We start from the raw sequence: 22412 nt of genomic DNA, 5'->3' as shown, positions 1-22412 counted from the left end.
TAATAACAAAAATAAGTAAGTAAATGCATTGTATGGTACAGACAGTTTATGGGATTACCCAGTTGGATAGATGAGTTATGTACATTCAAATTCTGTTATGGCACTGTAGCTGTCTCGCTACCACCATGAGTACCCCCAGGACAGACACATAGATTCAACTCTCAAACAATATACTTTTATTATATTACTCCTGCTCAAAATATTACAATATAACTCAAAAATGAATGACATGTCTGCGTCTGCCCGGCTCCTGCGGCACATGTCCTCTGGTCACCTCAGGGTAACTACTCTCACGAGTCATCCGCCTACACTTCTCGCTTTGCTAACCACACCCACCTCACCATGAACTTTGATATGAATTGACCTTTCGCTAAGCCCTGCCCTTCTTAGTCACTGTTGCTATGCCTGCCAGACTTTCAATTCTGGCACTGCCAGCAAACACTGGTTGGATGGTAAAACACGGCAGGCATATCTACATGATAGATGACAGAAATACACTCATTAATGTTGGAAAAAGAAGCACAGAGCCTTGATTAGTGCAGTAGACCTTGAGATGGGTCACCAAGCCAGACCAGCCAGACCGTGATCGCAGAAGACAGCCAGGATAAGAGCTAAGCTAACCCAGCTTAGACCTGAAACAGTGAGCCAGAGAGAGATGCATCCCTGCCGACCCACATTGACTCTGCATCAGCCCACATCCTCCTCAAATCCCCACAGAACAAATGCAGATACAGTGGGATCTAACAAGTTTGTCTGGAGGTAAAGTTACTGCAGCTAGTGTTAGTTAGCTGGATATGCTAACATTGGCAACTTACATTAGAACAGATAAAGACAAAGTTTAATCAGTTCCCCAAATGTGTGCTCTTATTTTCCACATATTTGAGAGACTACACAAAAAGACGCCACTGTCCAGACTCATGAATCAGCAGATATCGCTCTTCTCAGGGCCTCCTGCACACATTCAACATGTAGAGAAATGGAAAGCTTGACAGCTCTAGTTACGGTTGCTAAGCTATGATTGGACAGGTACTGTTTGCAGGTCTTAGCGGAGGCGCAATTGTAACCTCCAAAGTGAATGAAGAAAAAACAATAAAATACTTGATCACAAAAAAGTGATCTCAAAATTTGAGAGCTTTAATAACAAAATTCAGTGAGTAATAGGTACTGGGACAAAAAGTGTTACAACCATCCCAGGTCCCCCTGCTTTATTTTTAATTGAGTCTAATTAAATAATTATTTGTATTTTAACGTTGGGTGAGAAAGGGTGTAATTGTAGTTTTGTGACAGTCAATGATAGTTGCCAAGCAACTAAAATGCATCTCCAACTGTGCAAAAAGTAACAGTACAACAGCTGCAATTTCCATGTGGTCAGTGTGACCGCCTATGGCCCACATAGGTCAAAAATGATCACCTTTGGTGTAATTTATATGAAAACATTTTAAATGAAAATACAGACACTTTTAGGAAAAGTCAGGTACCAGCAGCATTGTATTTTTGAATTCAGCAAAGTTATTGCATGGTCAAAATAGCTGCTCTTGCTGTTCTAATATTGTCTTACCAGTCAGACATTATTAACTCATGAAAATGTCTCCCTGGTAACAGCAGCGTTGGGCTTCGTTTTCATATAGATTTAACAACCAGCAGAGAATCTGTTGAACCTTTATGTATCAGGTTTTAATTCAATGAATTAGACATTTACATTTTAGCCTTGAGGGAGATTTTTAATTGAATCTCAAGAAGTACAGTTTCAGAAGTATGTGATAAAAGATTTTGTCCTTATTGCTGTGCACAGAACAGCTGATCTGAATCACAGCCTAAAAACTAGCACACCTACCACTAAAATACCAAAAATAAAACTTACATTAAAATGAAGATAAACAGAGTATGTGGTTTAGTTTCTTGTTTTCACAAAGAAACAAAAAGAATAACACTTGAAAGTGAACAAACTGAGCTGAATCACATCTTGAAATGATCCTAAGTCTGCTCCGTGCAACCATGCAGGGAAAGTTTTGAAGAGGGAAAGTAGTACCACATATTTTATTTAATAAGTAGGCATTGCGAAAATATGCATGCTGTACATAATATGGTAGTGCACATACATGCACACACACACACACACACACACACGGACAGATACTTGCACACTCATAGCATTACTGTTTTGAAAAGAGGACAGGATACACACAATGAATGGAACTTGTGTGTGTCACTGCTCGTAGTGTACACGTGTGTGTACGTAGTGCTTGTGGTGAAACTGGAAACTTGCAGTATGACTAAATGGAATGAGCCTACAAGGGAATGCAGCACTGGTATGTCATCAGTTTTGTAGGAAAAGTCCCCTGACAGTTAACATGATGGAGACAAAAACTGTCATTCTCCAAAAAAGATAAAGGCTACGGAGAAATGACAAACAAAAACACACACACATTCAACAGGAAACTTCTGCTCCGCTATGGATTACCAAGATGTCATTTCACAATTCAATTCAATTCAATTCAATTCAATTCAGTTCAATTCAATTCAGTTCAATTCAATTCAAAGAAGCTTTATCGGCATGCCCATAACAAAGTAGTACAGTATTGCCAAAGCACATTTAAGATACAAAGTACTTAAATTAAACACAGGCAATAAGCAATAAAACATGTTACAGCAACATTAAAGTGCAAGCAGGAGCATGAAACTGAACATAACTGATGGATATCAGCAACAGTAAAATAACAACAGAAAATACATTAAGTTTTATGCATTCTGTCAGAAAATGCAACTCTGTTTCTCTTTTTTTTTCTTTGCAGAACTGGCAGAAGTGCTCCTATTAAGGGAGCCATGTTTTTTTGTATCTGCCCGTCTCAATGGCCAGGCTGTACTTTGTCAGTGTAGTTCTTTGTTTGTGATCAGTCCCTGTGGTCAGATAATCTGCCACACTGTACTGTCTGTGTCTGTGCTTTTATCTGCGTTTTCCAATTGGTGATGTATTTTTGTTTCTGTTGCGTTATAATTTGGTTGACTCTAACTGATTTGTTCTCAGACTGGTCCTGAGGCAGAACAGGGTTAGAAAGTGAAGTAAGCATCAGGATCAGGTGAGGGGACTCTTTTCTCATTTCACCCTCTGTCACCAGCATATGTAGTTAGGATTTTTTAAAATAAATGTGTCAGATAAGATAAAAATATATGTATGATTCCCATTATTTGCAATTCGACATTGAACTGTTATGCCTGTGCATTTTTTAACGTTTCTGTCAGTTTTATCCCGTTACTGTAAAACACACTGACAAAAAAACTTGACTGCCATCTTCAACTTTAAGGGGGCAGCCCTAGTTCAATCTTGAGGTATTTATACTTCTTGTTAAAGTTACTTTATACTTTTACTTCCCTACATTTATTTGTTGATTATAAACCAACATTATAATTGGGCAGGCCGGGGCGGGGGTGTCCCCTGGTTGAAAACAACCTAACTTGACTCATGAATCATCTTGAAACAAACTGCTGCTGAAATCACCTGACCTACATAAACAGTCAGAAACAGTCAGAGATTACTGTGCATCTGTTAGGTCTTTAACTTAATTAAATGGCACACTGTATATTTTATGTTTCAGAAGATAAGGACAACCACTGAACAGCCACTTTACCACAACTGATCACACTGGCAGCGTACGAGGATGACTGAACGTAATAGTCATGCGCCTCTGTAGCCGTTTCCTGTTTTCTGAAAGTTTCATTCCTTTACTGTGAGAGATGTGGCACGGATTATTTCTCCATCTGAAGGTAATGTAACAATTTTGAAATGTCTGACTCTTAAACCCAAGCTATTGGTAGCTGAGTTATTTACACCATGTTGTGTCCATATTTGGAGTGTAGATTTTGGAATAAGAGTAGAAGTAGAGTTAATCGATGTGGAGACATTTCTAATGAAATCAGATATACCTAACTGTATCATTAAATAAGCTGTCAGAGCTTTTAACACTCCAACAGAAACTAATGTCACTTGTTTTTGTCTGTTTGCACTTTAGTGTGATGAACAATAAAATCTAACACACAATCTAAACATTAATCCTTCCATATTTTATATTGATTTATCTGTATTAAGACTGTCAGTAATACTTTAAGTATGTTACATTCTACTGTTGTAACTTTGTGACTAAGTACATTTACCTAAGTACTATACTTAAAGTGCTAGAATTGTTCTTGAGTATGTCTGCTACTTCCTACTGCACATCTCAGAGGATGATATATGACTTTTAACTTCACCACTTCAAATTCTAAATAAAAATGATTAGGTTATAAAATGTGACTCACTATATAAACCACCAGCTCAAAGTGGTTCTACCTCAGCCAACTGTAACATTAAGGTACCAGTTACATATCAATTGTGACCAAGGGATGTGGTTTTAATAGATTATAGATAGCCAATAAAACCCACATAAGACAAAGCCCGGGGGAAGGTCATTTCTGCCAATCCAAGAAAATCTGGGGGGAAAACAAATGCAAAAGACGTGTGAACATAGACAAATACACAAGTGCATGGTGCAGATACAGCTAACCACACTCGACTGTGCCATGTGATAGCAGGCCCACGACTTCCCTTCCTGGAACACAGAAAGTTCTACCTTTACAATTATTAAGTTTCTCAACATCTAGCAGAAAAGTAAAATACATAAAAAATAAAACCTAGGCAAGACGACAATCAGCATTGCTTACAGAACAAATAAAACAAGCAATTACACAATGAACAAAACTACAAGCCTTTACCTTCAAATACACAAAAATAGGTTAAATCAGCTTTTACTTATGGCAGTAACAAGCATTCAGCTGTTTACCATCAGTCCTCAACAAGCCAGGGAGAGTGCTGACAGTCAGGAAAAATCTGGCCTACAACATCAAAAAAATCAGCTAACCCTCTAAGCCACATAAAGGACCACAAGGTATGTAAATGAAAAAAAACAAAAGCAGCTCAACACATTTACGTGAAAGAAACAAAAGCCCAAGTTTTTTTGTGCAGCTCCACAGCTCCAAGCAGCGGTTGTTTGTGCAGAAACATGTGGAAACTGCTGAGAGGAGACTGAGGTTGAGTCTGAAGGGCTGCTGATGGGAATATCGTTTTTCCCTCCTAACACAACTGTTAACCTCCCATATTGGGGATTTTATCAGAACTGTCTCTGTCGAGCTTGACAAGTCGTGTCTGATGAGCCTATTCTTTACCTTCAGTGTTGGTATCCAACCATAATACAATCATGGAAGAAGGGCTGGTTGTGCTGATGTCATCTTCCTCTTTCTCTTTCTATCCGACCACTGCAATTCCTCTTTTCACTGACCAAACTAAGGATCATATGACTTTTGTTTATTATGTGACTGATGCTGGGGTGGTATACATGCACACATGCACACACACACACACATTATTGTACCATTTTTCATATCTACTTCGATTCTTGACATGACCATATTTACAGTTTCTTACATTCCTGTGTTTTAAAATTTTATTTAGATGATAAATATTCCTACCAATCACAGCACAACAGAATGGCACCTCACAAATATAATATCAATAAATATAAATATGAGATAAAAAGAAATTTGACCCCATTTGTACCTCTTTACTCAGGTTGTGAGGCTCTAAAGTTTATCCTCCACACTCGATCATGAAAAGTACTTATATTTAATGATTTATTATTTCAGTAAATTAACCTTGTAAAATTTAGAAAAATAGGCTACACAAAAGAAAATAATGCACATTTAAAAATACTCATCAAACAGCTGGTTCACAACCTAAGGTCCACTGGGCAGATAGCCAATCATACTTAAAGATAATGGGGTGACACTTTGGGTGGCCAATCACACTTCAGGGGTGGCCAGTCCACCCAACCCCCCCTGCCTCCAGAAACATCTCTGTGTTGCCACCACTTTCTGGATAAAAAAAAAATCATGTTTATTTTTTAGCTGATCTCAAAGAGAGGTGTAATATTCAATGATTCATGATAAATGTGGATTTTTTTTTTCTTTCTGCATGTAGCCATGTAACCATAACCACTCAAATATAACACCACTCTGTTGAGAAATGAATGTTGAAGTGTTTTTTGTGTGAATTATTTAAGTTTTGTGGGCAACAGAATCAGGTTCAGCAGACTCTCAGTGAAATGGCCAGAGATGAAACATAATATTTGCCACATTAGTTTGTCTGAGGATGGGGTTCATTTTTTTATTGGACAGTGTAACCATGCTGCCTCTATGTACATTGAGCTCCTTATCAAGGGTCAGGGTACAACACAGGATCACACAGTGGCATGCAGTCATTGCTCCTACAAATTACACGCAGAATATGTTATGAACATTTAAACAAGATATACAGTTGCATGTATCAGTGGCGAAGTGTGACTGTTGGCCAGCCAAAACTTTGCCAGACACACCAAAATTGAAGCAAAATAAAAAAACAGATTTTACGTGCAATAAGCAGCAGGCAGCAGTACAGCATACACCACACAATGATAGCAGAATAAGTAATGGTTTCTAAAGTTTTCTTTACTTAAACTTGTATTAAACAGTAGAAAATTGCCATTTACGCTGTTACGGTTGTTTGGATAAGTTATTATTGAGTTTGTCTTTGATATTAAGAGCTGTAATCATCTATATGAATCATTCTGAGTTTCTTATTTCTTTGTTTCAGTACCACACAGACAGTTACATGTAACAGAGATCTCCACTTAAATTGTTTCTGTCTACTAACACAGCTCTGTCTGCTGTGCTGCACTGTTAGAAACAGCTTGAATAAAGAAGTGTCTGAAAATTGTTTTATAACAAACGAGCGCAATTTCAGTTTCCTTAATAACAATCCTTTGCATATACTCTGCTATGCTGTGAAAGTCCACGGCAATGTTATCAAGTTGGTCTCCTAGTAACAATCGTCTGCAGCTTAATCTTGAGCAAGATATTGCTGTTCTTTAAGAAGGCCTAAGGGAATTATTTTTAGTCCCACTTACTGTAAATCAAAATGTGATTGGTCACTTTCTAAACAAACCTCCTGTCCCAGTGATGAAGTCCTAACCAGTGAGTGAGCCAGCTCTAACCTTTCCCTGCCTAGAGACAACAAGAAAATAATCTGATTGGATAATTGTATTTTGCTGGTTACAGGACAGGACCCCTTTCATTTTTCAAGCAAAATTGTTAGAAAATGAGGTTTAAAGTAGAACTAGAAGAGAATATCCTCATAATTAAATGAAATGAATCAAATATTATACATTTAAATATAAAATTTGAAATACCCCTCACAGTTCCTCTATGGCATGTACACATGAATAGATATTCAGTATGTGAAGTAATGGGTTTTCCTCATGTATTACTGTCCATGCTTAAATTTGTTTTATTCATTGTGATGCATTTTTACTATTGCTCAAGGGTCAACATAGAATAAACTATTTTTCCCATCACATACACATCAAACACGTTAACATCATCTTACACGTCACATACTCATTACATACACATATACATATATACACACACATTTTCTGCTCTTAAATGGATTCTATTATTGCTGTTTTTTGTTGTTGCAGTCAAACATATTTTGTTACTAGTAGTTTGCCATCACCTGTATCATTTCATGTACTCTTCTGTATTTTTCTGTACTTTGAGTTCTTAACAACTTTGTGAAAATTTTACTAGGTGGAGGCTTCACATAAGCCCGCTGGGGTTTTTGCCTCTCCCTGCACTGTATTTCATTATTTATTTATTTTTCTCTTTTTTTGGGCGTTTTAATTGTGCAAAATAAACTATAAACTATTACTAACTGTTAACTAACTATGTAATAGTAATGTATTGTAAAGTTATAGTGGAAAACGAGTGTAACAAGTGTAAAATATATAGACCAGTGTGCAACGTAGAACATGTAGAGCTGAGCTCCATAAGAATCATTTAGGGGTGACTTTGGCACAGTTGGTCAACTTTGCTCTTCATGTGGGACCATTCAGGCATAACTGAACATTTTAGTGATTTCGAATTTACTGAATATTTAAGAAAGTGAAGCTTCCCATCCCTTGAATGTCAATGGTCCTGCATGAATTTTGTGTGTACTGAGCTGCTCTTCATTTTGCTGCAGCTAAATTACTCCATCTAGTGGACGAATAATAGAACTACAGCAGCTGATGGCAGCCTCCTCTGCCTCACACTGCCGCCTGACTGACACTGATATTCAATAGAAAATAACAGCCAATCAGTGGAGGAGCAGCTGATATTTTTGCCAGAGTAATAATGAAAAGGATGATTTCAACTGATCTGCAAATGAAGGATTTGTGTTTCCTCTCCAGATGGAAGTGTGTGTGAGCTGATGTGGATCTGAGTTCAGCAGCATGAATCAGAATGAGGACAGAGAGGAGGGAGTCCCTCCCTCTGAGACTCTGTGTGGGGAACATGACAGCCTGACCACAGCTCACAGGTGAGATGACTGTTCGTCATGTCAGAGCTCAGCACTCAAATCACTCCGCCATCATGATTCACAGTCACAACTCTGTGTGTGTTGTGTTAATAATAAATCATTTTTTATCAGGAGTCATCAGAGACCAGAACCTGCAAAACCTGAACCCGAACCCAGCTGTGCTTCCTTCAAGAGTGACCGGTCAAAGGATTTTATTATTTATTTTAAACAAAGTTTATCTGACAAAAAGTAAGTTGTTATTTGCATGTAATTATTAATAATTATATATATATATATATATATATATATATATATATATATATATATATATATATATATATATTATATTTTATCAAGTATTATATGCAGGAAGAATTTTACTAAATGTGAGCTTTAATTGATTTATTTTTTGTCAGGATCCATCAGAGAGCAGATGTTTCTGAACCTGGACATCAACCCAGTTGTTTGTCTTTAAAGAGTGACCAGTCAAAGGGTCGCCTCACTAACTTTAAACGATTGTTTTCACCTGGCAGAAGGTAATTTCTTGTCATTATTAAAATACTGTGGGTCAGTATGACCTAAAATGTTCATATGGCACACTGTCAGGGCCAACCCTGGGATTTTGGCGGCCCTATAAAAGTTTTCGTTTATTGCCCCAAAACACTCCCAGTGCAACCAACAAATCAAAGAAACTGCTCATAAATAAATGAATATACACACTTTTTCTCTTAGCTATGTTAAGACTGTAATGTTTTCTTGCAACATTAAATTCGCGTTTTGATTTTGAATGCATTAACCTGAACATAGCTGCAATAACTGTAACCTGGCAAGCTAGTGAGAAAGCAATGGATATATTATTAATTTTAACTGAAACTTTTGAACTTCAGTGTGTTGATTCTTTTTTTGCTGATAGCTGCTAATTTCTCCAGTAGTCTGTGTGTCTGCAGACTGAAAAGACTAAAAAGTGAATTTGCATTCTTGGTGGTCTTCCTCTTGGCCTGATAGGATCTGTGTGAGACCAGCCTCTGCTGAACCTGAACTAACCTGTGTGTCCTTCAAGAGTGACCGGTCAAAGTATCGCCTGATTAATTTTGAAGGAGAGCAACCCTCTACTGCAAGATGGTAAGCTGTTGATAAGTTTAAAATATGACTGATTCGTGGTTTAACCATTATTTACTCAGAAGAGAGAGAATGTATGTTTATATTTTCGCATCTGAAAGCTGCACAGTACAACCAGTCTTCAACTCTTGACTTTCACATTTTCTCCAAATATACATTCAAACAGTTGTGTGTTGACTGCATGAGTATAAAACAGCGATTTTTACAGATGCTAGCTGCTAACTATGGCTCACCCAGATTCCACTGAGTTCCTAGATCAAATTAGATTGGGTTAGATTAGACTGACTTTATTATCCACCTCAGTGGAATTTTGACTTTAAATTCTCCCAAATTTAAACAAAAGTATTGTACATATCATTCACATAACACGGCACATCATTAAAAACACAACACAAAATGTAACATACAATATAGTATAATGGTGCAAATGGACAGGTAGTAGCAATTACACTGTGTAAGTAGAGAACAAATGTTATAAAATAATGAGTGAGCTTCATGCAGCCATTCAGTGTTCAGTGCCTGTAGGAGGCCTAGTCAGTTGGCTGCCAGTGGGCTGAATCTGTCCCTTATTGACTTCAATGACATCACAACACCATGTCTGAGCATTTCTTGCTTTGAAACTGCAGTGAGCAAGGGCAGTCTCAAAAAAATGGATTTAGTCAGGTTGGGTATATGATGTCATAAATTTAAGGAACCAATCCTGTTAATCGAGGGTGGCGCTATATATATCATTAGCAGTGCTGCCCAGCCCACAGGAGAAGCCTGATGAAGCCAGTTACTGTGATTAGCTAGAAAACCAGAGGAGAAGTCATGTGCGGCTACTTAGTTGTAGGGTTAGGGGGTGTTTGGTATTCATATTCAGAAATCCTTGAACGCCAAACGACGGCAAATTGCAGAGCCACGTGTAAGCTGTTTTAATAAGGAATTTTAACAAGGTAGGTATTTTATATTGTCTAAAACATGACTGGAGGTGGACTTTAAGCTTTGTCTGTCGCTGCATTGCTGACTAATGTGGCTTTTGGTTTGAGGTTTGGAGCAAGTAATTTCAGTGCTTTTGTACAAGTAAATATTACTAAACAAAATACGCTTTAACAAAACAACCCTGCCACTATCCACCTGTGGTCATTTCATATAGTGGAGGTTGGTAACCCTACACGTATTTTGCTGGAAAAACCCACCAGCAGTCATTGTGAGCGGCTGGGACCGAGAGCGGCTGCCTGCTGCAACTGGAGTAGTGGTATGGGACTGCTCTAGATCCTCTCCTGACTACAGGTCACATTCATACACCAAATGGGAGCAATTTGGGGTTCAGCCACTGACCCTCAAATTAGTGTTCAAGAAGAACTGGGGGGACTAAACCAGACAAGCAGATGAAGTGACACAGTGAACTGAACGCTGAACAGAAATGCTCACACTGTGATTAGCAGTCCACCCAATATTTTAATGTCAGTGGAAACCATCTGATTCAATGTAGTGATCAACACCATTAAAGTATAAAGACTGTTACCTTGAATGTGTCTCTGTGTGGACTAACATAATGTAATTCTTTATTAACAGGGTCAACCAGGAGAGCTCAGAGGGTCCCAGTGGACAGTCCGTCCAGCAGCATGAAACACACTTGGACTATATATTTATGGTATGTATATGTACAACAACTACTTCTATATCTATTCTGTTCACAATAATCTCCATGCAGCACTTTTTAGACCAGGGGATTGTCAGTCTGTCCAACATGTATCTGATGTTGGGCTTCATGATAGGAGCTGCAACAATTAGCTGATTAACTGATTAGTTGTCAAGTATTAAATTAATCACCAACTGTTCTGATAATAAATTAATCATTTTTTTTTTAAGAAAAATTGTCCCACTTCTCTGATATTAGGTTTTCAAATGTGAATATTTTTTGGTCTCTTAAGTCCTCCATGACAGTAATGCCTTTGGGTTGTGGACAAAACAAGACATTTGAGGATGCAATCTTGGGCTTTGGGCAACAATTTTTTTCACCAATTCTAATTTTTTATGGTCCAAACAATTAATCGGTTAATTGGGAAAATGATCCAACAGATTAATAATGAAAATAATCCTTAGTTGCAGCAGTATCCATGATTTTACTTTGATTGTGTCATTTTGATTGTTTTCCAGTTGCTGGAGGAGAACATTTTTGCTTTTGTGAAGAAAGAACTGAAGAAGATCCAGAAGGTTCTGAGTGTAGATTACTCAAAACACTTAGCAAATGAAAGGGAGGATGAGGAGGTGTTGAGCCATGAGGAGGAAGAGGAGAGGAGGAGCAGCAGCGAAGCCTTTCTGAAGATCACCCTGCACTTCCTGAGGAGCATGAAGCAGGAGGAGCTTGCTGACTGTCTGCAGAGCAGTAAGAGGATTTCTTAAAAAACTTAAACTCGATAAAGGGGACATTTACTAATGTTTCAAGAGATGGTGGGAAATATGTTCATATATGCATACAACAGGGAAATTTAATTGTGATATTGTCTTAATGAATTTCTCACTTATCTTATGTGTTGTGTATTATTTTAGGAAGTCATTCTGGAGTTTGTCAGCGTAAACTTAAATCTAACCTGAAGAAGAAGTTCCAGTGTGTGTTTGAAGGTATCACTAAAGCAGGAAACATGACCCTTATGAATCAGATCTACACAGAACTCTACATCACAGAAGGAGGGACTGGAAAGGTCAATGATGAACATGAGGTCAGACAGATTGAAACAGCATCCAGAAAACCGGACAGACCAGAGACAACAATCAGACTAGAAGAAATCCTAAAACCTTCACCTAAAGAAGATGAACAAATCAGAACAGTGATGACAAAGGGAGTGGCTGGCATTGGGAAAACAATCTTAACACAGAAATTCACTCTGGACTGGGCTGAAAACAAAACCAACAAGGACATAGTGTTCACATTTCCATTCACTTTTAAGGAGCTGAATGTGGTGAAAGAGAAAAAGTATAGCTTAGTGGAACTTGTTCATCATTTCTTTACTGAAACCAAAGATGCAGGAATCTGCAGGTTTGAAGATTTTCCGGTTGTGTTCATCTTTGATGGTCTGGATGAGTGTCGACTTCCTCTGGATTTCCACAACAATGAGATCCTGACTGATGTTAAAAAGTCCTCCTCATTGGATGTGCTGCTGACAAACCTGATCAGGGGGAAACTGCTTCCCTCTGCTCGTCTCTGGATAACCACACGACCTGCAGCAGCCACTCAGATCCCTCCTGAATATGTTGGCATGGTGACAGAGGTCAGGGGGTTCACTGACCCACAGAAAGACGAGTACTTCAGGAAAAGATTCAGAGGTGAGAAGCAGGCTAACAGAATCATCTCCCACATCAAGAAATCACGAAGCCTCCACATCATGTGCCACATCCCAGTCTTCTGCTGGATCACTGCTACAGTCCTGGAGGATGTGTTGAAAACACGAGAGGGAGAAGAGCTTCCCAAGACCTTGACTGAGATGTACATCCACTTCCTGGTGGTTCAGTCGAAACTGAAGAATGTCAAGTATGATGGAGGATCTGAGATGGAACCACATTGGAATCCAGAGAGCCAAAAGATGATTGTGTCTCTGGGAAAACTGGCTTTTGAGCAGCTGCAGAAAGGAAACCTGATCTTCTATGAATCTGACCTGACAGAGTGTGGCATCGATATCAGAGCAGCCTCAGTGTACTCAGGAGTGTTCACACAGATCTTTAAAGAAGAGAGAGGGCTGTACCAGGACAGGGTGTTCTGCTTCGTCCATCTGAGTGTTCAGGAGTTTCTTGCTGCTCTTCATGTCCACCTGACATTCATCAACACAGGTGTCAATCTGCTGTCAGACGAGCCATCAACATCCTGGTGGTCTAAAGTATTTAGAGACAATGCTGAACCAACACACTTGTACCAGTGTGCTGTGGACAAGGCCTTACAGAGTCCAAATGGACACCTGGACTTGTTCCTTCGCTTCCTCCTGGGACTTTCACTGCAGACCAATCAGACTCTCTTACGAGGCCTGCTGACACAGACAGGAAGTGGCAGTTGAGTACATCAAGAAGAAGATTGAAGAGACTCCCTCTGCAGAGCAAAGCATCAGTCTGTTTCACTGTCTGAATGAACTGAATGATCATTCTCTAATGGAACAGATCCAGCAGGCCCTGAGTTCAGGAAGTCTCTCAACAGATTATCTCTCTCCTGCTCAGTGGTCAGCTCTGGTCTTTATCTTACTGTCATCAGAAAAAGATCTGGATGTGTTTGACCTGAAGAAATACTGTGCTTCAGAGACAGCTCTTCTGAATCTGCAGCTAGTGGTCAAAGCCTCCAAGAAAGCTCTGTAAGTGGTCATAAAATACTTTATCTATCAACAGGGGAAAAAACTAAGTAACTCATTAATGCCCAGGTGTGAAAAGCCAACAATGCCATTTGCACCTGGAGTGGAATAGCCAATGTCACTATTTACATCTGCATGGCAACATGAAACAAACTATGAGCTTTTCTTCAACCTAACCAAGCAGTTTTGTTCCCTATACCTAACCAAACTGAAAACTGAAAATAGTAATGGAAAAAAGACTCTTTCAAAAAGCCTCCTGGATGAAAGCCCTGTGTTTGACCCAGTCATCCACCACAACCTCCTGCCTATTGGACTGCTCTTTACAGCCAAATTAGGGGGCCACATGTAAATACTTAAATAGCTACTGTGTCATTATTCTCACCTGGGTGCAAATAGATGCTTCATAACTTAGACATACATATACTCCAAATTCGGTAATAATGATCTGTTTGTCTCATTCTTTATTGTCTCTTCAGACTTACTGGGTGTAACCTATCAGAGAGAAGCTGTGACGCTCTGTCTTCAGTTCTCAGCTCTCAGAGTTCTAGTCTGAGAGAGCTGGACCTGAGTTACAACAACCTGAAGGATTCAGGAATGAAGCTGCTATCGGCTGGACTGGAGAGTTCACACTGTGCACTGGAAACTCTAAGGTTAGATCAGTTCACAGTTTATCTTACATTATTTGAGTTATTTCTCTACATTTTAGATTAAGAATTTTAACACATTTTACAGCACAAAACAAGACCTCTGGGGAAGGTTAATTTATGCATTACTATCATATTATTTTGATTACTGGATATCTATTAATGATTCAGGGATGAATTTAGAGTAAAACAGCAAGGATTTTCATGTATGTTAGGAAGAGATTATTTATGCTATATTGTATCACTCAGCATTTTAACAGAAATATTTGTCTTCTTGGTCATTATTTCTTGTTTAGAGCACCTGGCTGTAACCTCTCAGAGAGAAGCTGTGAAGCTCTGTCCTCAGTTCTTGGCTCTCAGTCCTCTAGACTGAGAGAGCTGGACCTGAGTAACAACAACCTGCATGATTCAGGAGTGAAGCTGTTGTCCGATGGACTGAGGAGTCCACACTGTACAATGGAAGCTTTAAGGTCAGGATTCATCAACCCACATCAACCCAAAACCTGATTTATATTAGTTGATAAACAGGATTGTGCCTGCTCATATGATTTGTCAAAAGCGCTTTACTGAAACTTTGACTGTAGATTTGACCTAATTGCTCTCCATGAGGATTTTTCATCATTAAGGTCGAAGCTCAGAGGGTGCCAGCACCAAGGGTCCAAGCAGCCTGTTGTTTTTGTAGCAATTATTATTCTGCTGCAGAAAAATGGCAAAATGACCAAATGGTTTCACCTAGATTTATGAAATTTGGTTGTCAGATGAATCATGTCCAGACTCATGAGACTCTCATTGAGTTGTACCCTAAACCCAACAGGTCAGCCATTTTGAATGTACAGTGCAATGTTTGTGCGTTTTTTTCCATTTCCATGTGTTGTACTTTAAGAAGCTTCTGCTAGGGAATTAATCTGATTTCATATTTGGGTCCATGCAATTTAAAGATCTTTGTGATGCTAAATTGCGAGCCCATGCCATTGAATTTCAGTGTTTTTTTCCATTAAACAGGAAGTTGTAACTTCGGTATGGTCAAATCTCCTCCAAACTTCACAACTGTTTGAAGAGTCCCACCCAAACCTTTTGTGACAATCATCATTTGATTTATGTTAAAAATTCAAAGTGTGGTTTACATTTGGCATATTGATCAAAGGTAGATGTATCTACTTACAGAACTTAAACTGATCAGAAAGAGACATGAGAACAGAGATCTCAGCTTTCTTCAGTCTTTTATGCCAGAGTGTACTGTGCCACTAAATGACAGCACATTACAGAGAAGCGGCTCTCACTCTGGATCCTAACATTAGCAATATAAAATGAAAAATATCTGCCAAAAAAACAACTGACCCCCCAAAAACAACTGGTGATAAATTCAGCCCATTGTCAGTCAGTGATATATCCATCCAATCATCCTGTTTGATTCATTTTTTGTAAATCATCATTCCTCACAAAGTTGCTGGTTCTGACTGTGACTCTCTTTCACTTGATAACATGCACTTGCTTACTTTTCCTGCTGGCTCCTGATCTGCATTTACCAGCAAAATGATTTTATTTCCCACTCTTATTACACTTTTTGCTGAAAGCTGGCCATTTAGCTTGACTTGTATTACATCAGATTTTTGCAAGATTTGCATTTTTGTTTGTCTGCAAAAAGCTCCCTCATAAATCAACATTTTAAAAGATTTTAAACCTTGTCTTTATACTGCACTCAGAGATCCACATCCTTTTACCTTTAACAAGGTATGAGTATTTAGACCTCGGCCACTCAGAAGAGAACTACAACTAGCATCCCGTTTTACAACCCTGGTTTGTACAATGATAAATAAATGAACCATGTAACATTTTTAATTGCAGCCTCACAGAACTGCTAGCATGGCTGCAAACTCTAATATTTACATGACAGTGTTAACTTCCTGATTCAGTCATTGTCTTTTTTTTAAAGTACAATTTCTTTTGGTCTTTGACTGACGCAGCAGTACGCTCAGATGATCTGCTGCATGTGTTGTTTTGTGTGTTTGCAGGCTGTCAGGCTGTCTGATTACAGAGAGAGGCTGTGGTTATCTGGCCTCAGCTCTGAGCTCAAACCCTTCCCATCTGAGAGAGCTGGACCTGAGCTACAATCATCTACGATACTCAGGAGTGAAGCTGCTTTCTGTTCGAATGGGGGATCCACACTGGAGACTGGAAACTCTCAGGTATGAAGAGGCCTGCTGCAGCCACAGAAAATCAGTTTGATGGGGGAGGAAGAGCTGGAAATATTTTCTCTGTCTATTTGGTTAATCGTGGACATGAGTGTTGTATGTAGGGCTGCACCAAACAATTAGTTTGTTGATGCAATCGAATAATCTTAATTTATTTATCTAATAAGCAAACAACTATTCAATTAACATTACAATTAAGTTATTTAAGATAAATATCAAATATGTGTCTCCTTAAGATTTCCTTCAATCATAATCATGAAAAACACACACATAAAGCACATTAGAATGATGACAATGTTGGCATATTTTAAAATTTGATCAAAAACTATTAATTTAAAACTGTTTAATACGTCAGATACATGATCACAAAAATACCAGTATACTCAAAGTGAGCTGTGATGCATATTAATCACTAACCACTGTATCAACACTTTCCCTGCACTGAGCAATCAGTATTTTTGCTGAAGTTAAGTACTTGACTTAAAATTTAAACTCACAGCATGGGAGCTGACATCACTTTTAACATGGGGAATGATAAAGAAACGATTAGAAAATCTACCTTAAGTTACTACTAAAAACAGGAACAGGTTCCACGTGTTAATAATCCGACTATATCAGGCATGGGTGCTAATGGAAAGTAACAAGGACAGTGCTGCAGATTGTTTGGTGCTTTCACTTCCAGAGCAGACCAGTTTTATTGCTGACTTTTACTGCAGACATTTTCATTTTGTGGAGCTTTCATTACTAAATACATCACTAGATCAAGTACAGGATCATTGAATCATGGATATGAAGGGATTTGATAAATTTATTTTAATGTGCAATGTAGAAACACTGACGATGTTGCTCTGTTGTGTTCAATTGCCTGTGGTACAGTGAGATATTTTTGACACTGAAACTACCAGTTTGACTGCTTTTAAATTTTGCATTTTTTTGTTGTTTGAAATGAAAACCATTTACCTATAGGACACTGACTTTTATTAAATGTGCATATATTTTATTCTAACCTTATTTTATTGAAATTACAAAACTCAAAAGAGTTCTGAGTATTTCTACCTTAAATGACACGGCAGTCAAATTGACTGCATTAACATAACACTATCATTTATCATTATTGCCTAGCAACTTTTTTCTATTTTTTTCCACACTCTTGCAAAGCTAAAACCTAGCTTTAACTTTGAGCTAAAACCAGGGAGGAAAGAAGACTTTCAAGAATATCACAATGAAATGTCAGGAAGAAGGAGAATGAGGCTTTAGCCATGCTTCAGAGCCTTGATTATGCTGAGTTTGTTCATATTTTATTACATTTGAATGCTGCACAGCCTGTTTTTTTTCTTGCATGTCTATTCACCCAGTATTTCTGCACAGTTTCAGATAAAGATGAGGCTACGCCAATATTATATGGTGCGTTATTATACTATTCGTAGAATTAGATTCAGTGGCGGCTGTGTGGGATTGTGTCTGATTCACGTGATCCAAACATTTCCAGTAAATCCAGTCCAAAAGTCAAAAACTATTGAAAAAAAAGATATCTTTAATCATTTCCACATTTCAGAATATTGTCACCTGAGCAAACATTCTGCTTAAAGAAAAGATTTTATTATGTAGACTAACTATTCTCTTAGCGCTCCATTTAAACTGATGAGTTGTTCAAACTGCGGAATTAGTTCAAGAATTGTTTTTACTTTTTAGGCTGATGAGATCTTCAAATATTATGAGACATTCAAAACTTCATTCAACACTTCATTCAAAAACCTCAACTGAAGTTTCAAACATGAATGAGACGTGACTAAAATGACATTTAGTAGTTCAGTCTCGTATAAGTGGTCAGAATGACGGCTATGGTCATTCTAGTAATTATGGAATCATGGTAGTGCTAGTGTTAAATAGATTGAACTTATTTTTTAAAAAGAATATATAGTTTTTAACCTTTTGGAGGGCCGTGTAGGCACATGTGGAGGAAAAATAGCATTGCATAAAAAAAGAGACAAGATGATTCCGTGGTCAGAGTAACAGCTTCTGCTAGTTATAATGGACGTCCTCTGCTGTGGGTATGGTATGGCAGACGTGTTGCAATACTTCCGTGTCCCATGTACTTTGGTTGTTAAAGTAATGCAATGTCCATGTCAGGCGTGGCATTGTGGGTGGGCCTAATGGGCCTGGGCCCACCCACTTGTACAGCTGGCTTTTTTTGCTGTTTCTGTGTGTTGAGTGTTTCAATAACCCTATGATAATTCTGTCCCTCTTTGTCTGCACATGGGAATGTGATTGTAGAGAAACGACCACTCCCTCTTCAAGATAGCTTCTCATGAACAAAAAACTAAAACAAAAGCGAAACTAGAAAATGTAGACAAGATGGGAGGTGGAGCTAAATATTCCCACCTGACTTGACTGTCTTCAGATTACCTTCACCAGCATAGACAGATAAGTTTATGAATGAACAGTGCAGTGCACCTCACTCTCTTCTGTTAAAAGTCATTGGGGCTCACCCACTATTCTGATTGCTCCGTTTTACCCTCTCTCTGCAATCAATTTAAAGAGTAATCCAGCCGGATAAAACAAAAATGCATTAAAAGGAATTAAAATGTAAGTTTTCTTAATGAATTGAAGTATTGATTTACTTGATCCATCGCGAAAATATACATAAGGAGTTATCCTGTGCCCCTTGAAATAAATACAAACTGCGCAGCGAAATAATAAGCTACCTCAGCATTGAAAATGTTTTTAAAAAGATTTTAAAGTGTCATAATCAACTGGAAGTGCTAGTTGCCCTCCACAGCATGATATCAGTCATTTTTGTTAAAGGGAGATTACCAGTTGGAAAGTGTTAACTTTTGTAATTGAAGAACCCACACAAAATTGAAATCTTGGTGCAGTGCCTGGTCCATGTTTAGATGCTGAAAGAGGATGTGCTGCTCTCACCTTCTTTCTTTCAGGTTGGAGCCTGATGGATTCCAGTGTATGAGACCAGGTCTGGGGAAGTGTAAGTGTGTTTTTCATTTGATTCATGATCATCATCACCATCTTCAAAATTGGACATCACTCATTCAAATGTCATCAAACTGTCAATACATGACCAGATGAGTTGTATTTTGTTTTCTCTATCAGATTACTGTGAACTCACAATCGACACAAACACAGTAAACAAAAAGATCAAACTGTCTGACAACAACATGAAGGCAACACGTGTGAAGAAGGATCAGCCATATCCTTATCATCAGGACAGATTTGACGGCTGTATGCAGCTGCTCTGTCAAAATGCTCTGACTGGTCGCTGTTACTGGGAGGTCGAGTGGACAGGAAGAGTTTATATATCTGTGACACACAGAGGAATCACAAGGAGAGGAAACCAATCTGACACCAGGTTTGGAGAAAATGATCAGTCCTGGAGTCTGAACTGCTCTGACGACGGTTACACTGTTTGTCACAATAACAAAAGAACGTCCATCTCCTCCTCCTGCTCTGTCTCTGGCAGAGTAGCAGTGTATGTGGACTGTCCTGCTGGCATTCTGTCCTTCTACAGAGTCTCCTCTGACACACTGATCCACCTTTACACCTTCAACACCACATTCACTGAACCTCTTTATCCTGGCTTTGGGTTCTGGTGGTTCGGTTCCTCAGTGGCTCTGTGTTCTCTGGGTCTGAGTCTGTACAGACTCAAAGTCACATGAATCTTGACCTGATTGGTCAACATCAGTGCTGGAACTCACTAATGCTCCTGTGTCTGAATGGGAGCAAATCCCTGCAGCAGCTTCAGCATATACTGGAAACACTGCAGGCAAATGGAGGCTGTTGTAGCAGTGCATTATTGAACACTGAGTGAACACTGAGTCTTTGCATTCAGTAAAGTTTTTGTCTTTATGTAACTATGCACCTTTATGAAACTATGCAGCTGTCTGAATTCTTGGGTTTTCCTACTATAGTTGAAACACTATTAACGAAGATCAGCTCTGACTGCTCTTGTTTATTATTGCACTGGAGCTCCTTACAGAGGTTATAAGACTAAATAAATCTGTTAAGGGTTTCACAATGGGCCAACGTGCTGTTTTAATTTTTGCTGATGATATTTTGGATCTGACTTCAGACCCACAGACATCTGTGTCCCCGATGTTGGATTTGGTTAATTCTTTTATAGATATTTTGGGGCACAAAATAAATTGGGCCAAATCTGAGATGATGTTGTTATCCAAATAATGTCAGAGAAGTCACTTTCATTCATTTCACCCAGTTCATCTTTGTAAATGTATCCATATAAAGAAGAGAGGGTTGCACTCACAAATACATCAATTAATATGTTTGATCATCTGTCTGCAAATGAGATGACAAACAGATGATCAGTAAATGTATTTAATATTATATTTTTTTTTTCAAGTCAGCTTGACACTGCCGGGTGCAGCTGAAAGAATAAGGCTGTCTCAAGAATAGCCTATATATCAGCATCATGTAAATTTAACAGACTACACAGATGTAATTATAGTCAGATCCACTTGTGCGTTAATGATGGAGCAGTGATATATGAAGGCCTTGGGTCCAAAGTGCTCTTTTTCCCAGCTGAAAAGGTCACACCTTCTGAAAATACCCAGACGTGAGTACATGACAGAACTGAAGTGTTGAGGTAAGTCAGAGGCTGAATGGACACACAAACACAAACAGTCCCTGCGTCCGTTGCTAGGTGGCTAACAGCTAAGCTAACAACACCTGTAGATACATGAAGTTTGAGGCGGATAAACAAACCGCACAGCGCCCATTCCACCTGAATAAATGAAGGAAAGTTCAAATTTAAAATGAAGGGAAAATTGTGAGATTATTGTGGGACGTCACATGTCGTTTTATATCGCTTTTGTGAAGGTTTCCTTGTGTTATTGTCAGAGTAAATCAACGCCACCTGTGCATGAGTACTGAGCGAAAGCAAATATCTAAGATCGCATATATAAAATGAAACCCCAGACCTGCAACAGTTCTCGCGAGAGTGACTGTTTTGAGACAAACCATAAATTTCTCTAGCACTAACCAAGTATATTAAACCATAGATACAGACGTTTGTTTGTTTTTTTTTACCACAGTGTTGTTGCCTCAAACCACAATATGAAACATGATTAGTTTATACAATGTGCTCAATAAAGAAACAACATATGCAAATCTCGCGAGAATTATGCAAATGAAGGATTTCCTATAATGGCAGATGATAAACACCAGTAAAAACAATATCCCTATAGTAAGCCATAATTATGAGTTTAAATCATTACAACGGTGAATCGTTGATTATCATTTTATCTGATTATTTGGGCTTTTATCTCAGAATTTGGCTTTGTAACTAATAATGTGACTTTTATCTGTCTATCAATATCTATATATCTATGTGTGTGTGAAGACAATATAAGCTGTAGTAATGATGGATGATTTAATATTCCACAGCTCTGACCAAACCAAATCTAACATTTCAGATTCATTTATATTTATATTCATTTATATTTTGTCTTGTAAAGTTTATCAAAAAACTTCACAAACATATTTTGGCATTTATAGAAGATTTTGCCTAAGAGTTCATAAACCCTGACACAATCGATCAATTCAGTATTGCTTTATCTGTTTGTCAGCTGTAATTTGAGTGTCAGAATAATAAACAAAAATTCAGAAATTTCCCATCCTGGGCTGCAAAATTTATCATGGTTCCCTAGATACAAATAATTTAAAAGAAGAAGTCAAGCTTTAAAGAGTCATAAAAAGTTATTGAATTCTG

General features: G+C 38.3%; 1 protein-coding gene and 1 pseudogene across 2 annotated transcripts; both read left to right on the top strand.

Moving 5' to 3' along the window:
- The first annotated feature begins 9321 nt into the window (after positions 1-9321).
- Positions 9322-14081, top strand: LOC146315853 (protein NLRC3-like; annotated as a pseudogene). Its single transcript, XR_014771842.1, has 4 exons — positions 9322-9523; positions 11078-11156; positions 11663-11891; positions 12056-14081. The product of XR_014771842.1 is annotated as a protein NLRC3-like (transcript).
- Positions 14082-14107: 26 nt separating this feature from the next.
- On the top strand, positions 14108-20487 carry LOC146315852 (ribonuclease inhibitor-like). Its single transcript, XM_084735614.1, has 5 exons — positions 14108-14486; positions 14777-14950; positions 16493-16666; positions 19609-19655; positions 19781-20487. The coding sequence occupies exons 1-5, from the start codon at positions 14431-14433 to the stop codon at positions 20341-20343; spliced, it is 1014 nt and encodes a 337-aa protein (XP_084591740.1). The 5' UTR covers positions 14108-14430; the 3' UTR covers positions 20344-20487.
- Positions 20488-22412: the final 1925 nt, after the last annotated feature.

This window comes from Lutjanus erythropterus, chromosome 14 (genome assembly GCF_056507025.1).
Source record: "Lutjanus erythropterus isolate fLutEry1 chromosome 14, fLutEry1.hap2, whole genome shotgun sequence".
Classification (NCBI taxonomy): Eukaryota; Metazoa; Chordata; class Actinopteri; order Lutjaniformes; family Lutjanidae; genus Lutjanus; species Lutjanus erythropterus.
The sequence above is the reverse complement of the archived record's forward strand: the minus strand, read 5'-3'. Positions and strand labels throughout refer to the sequence as shown.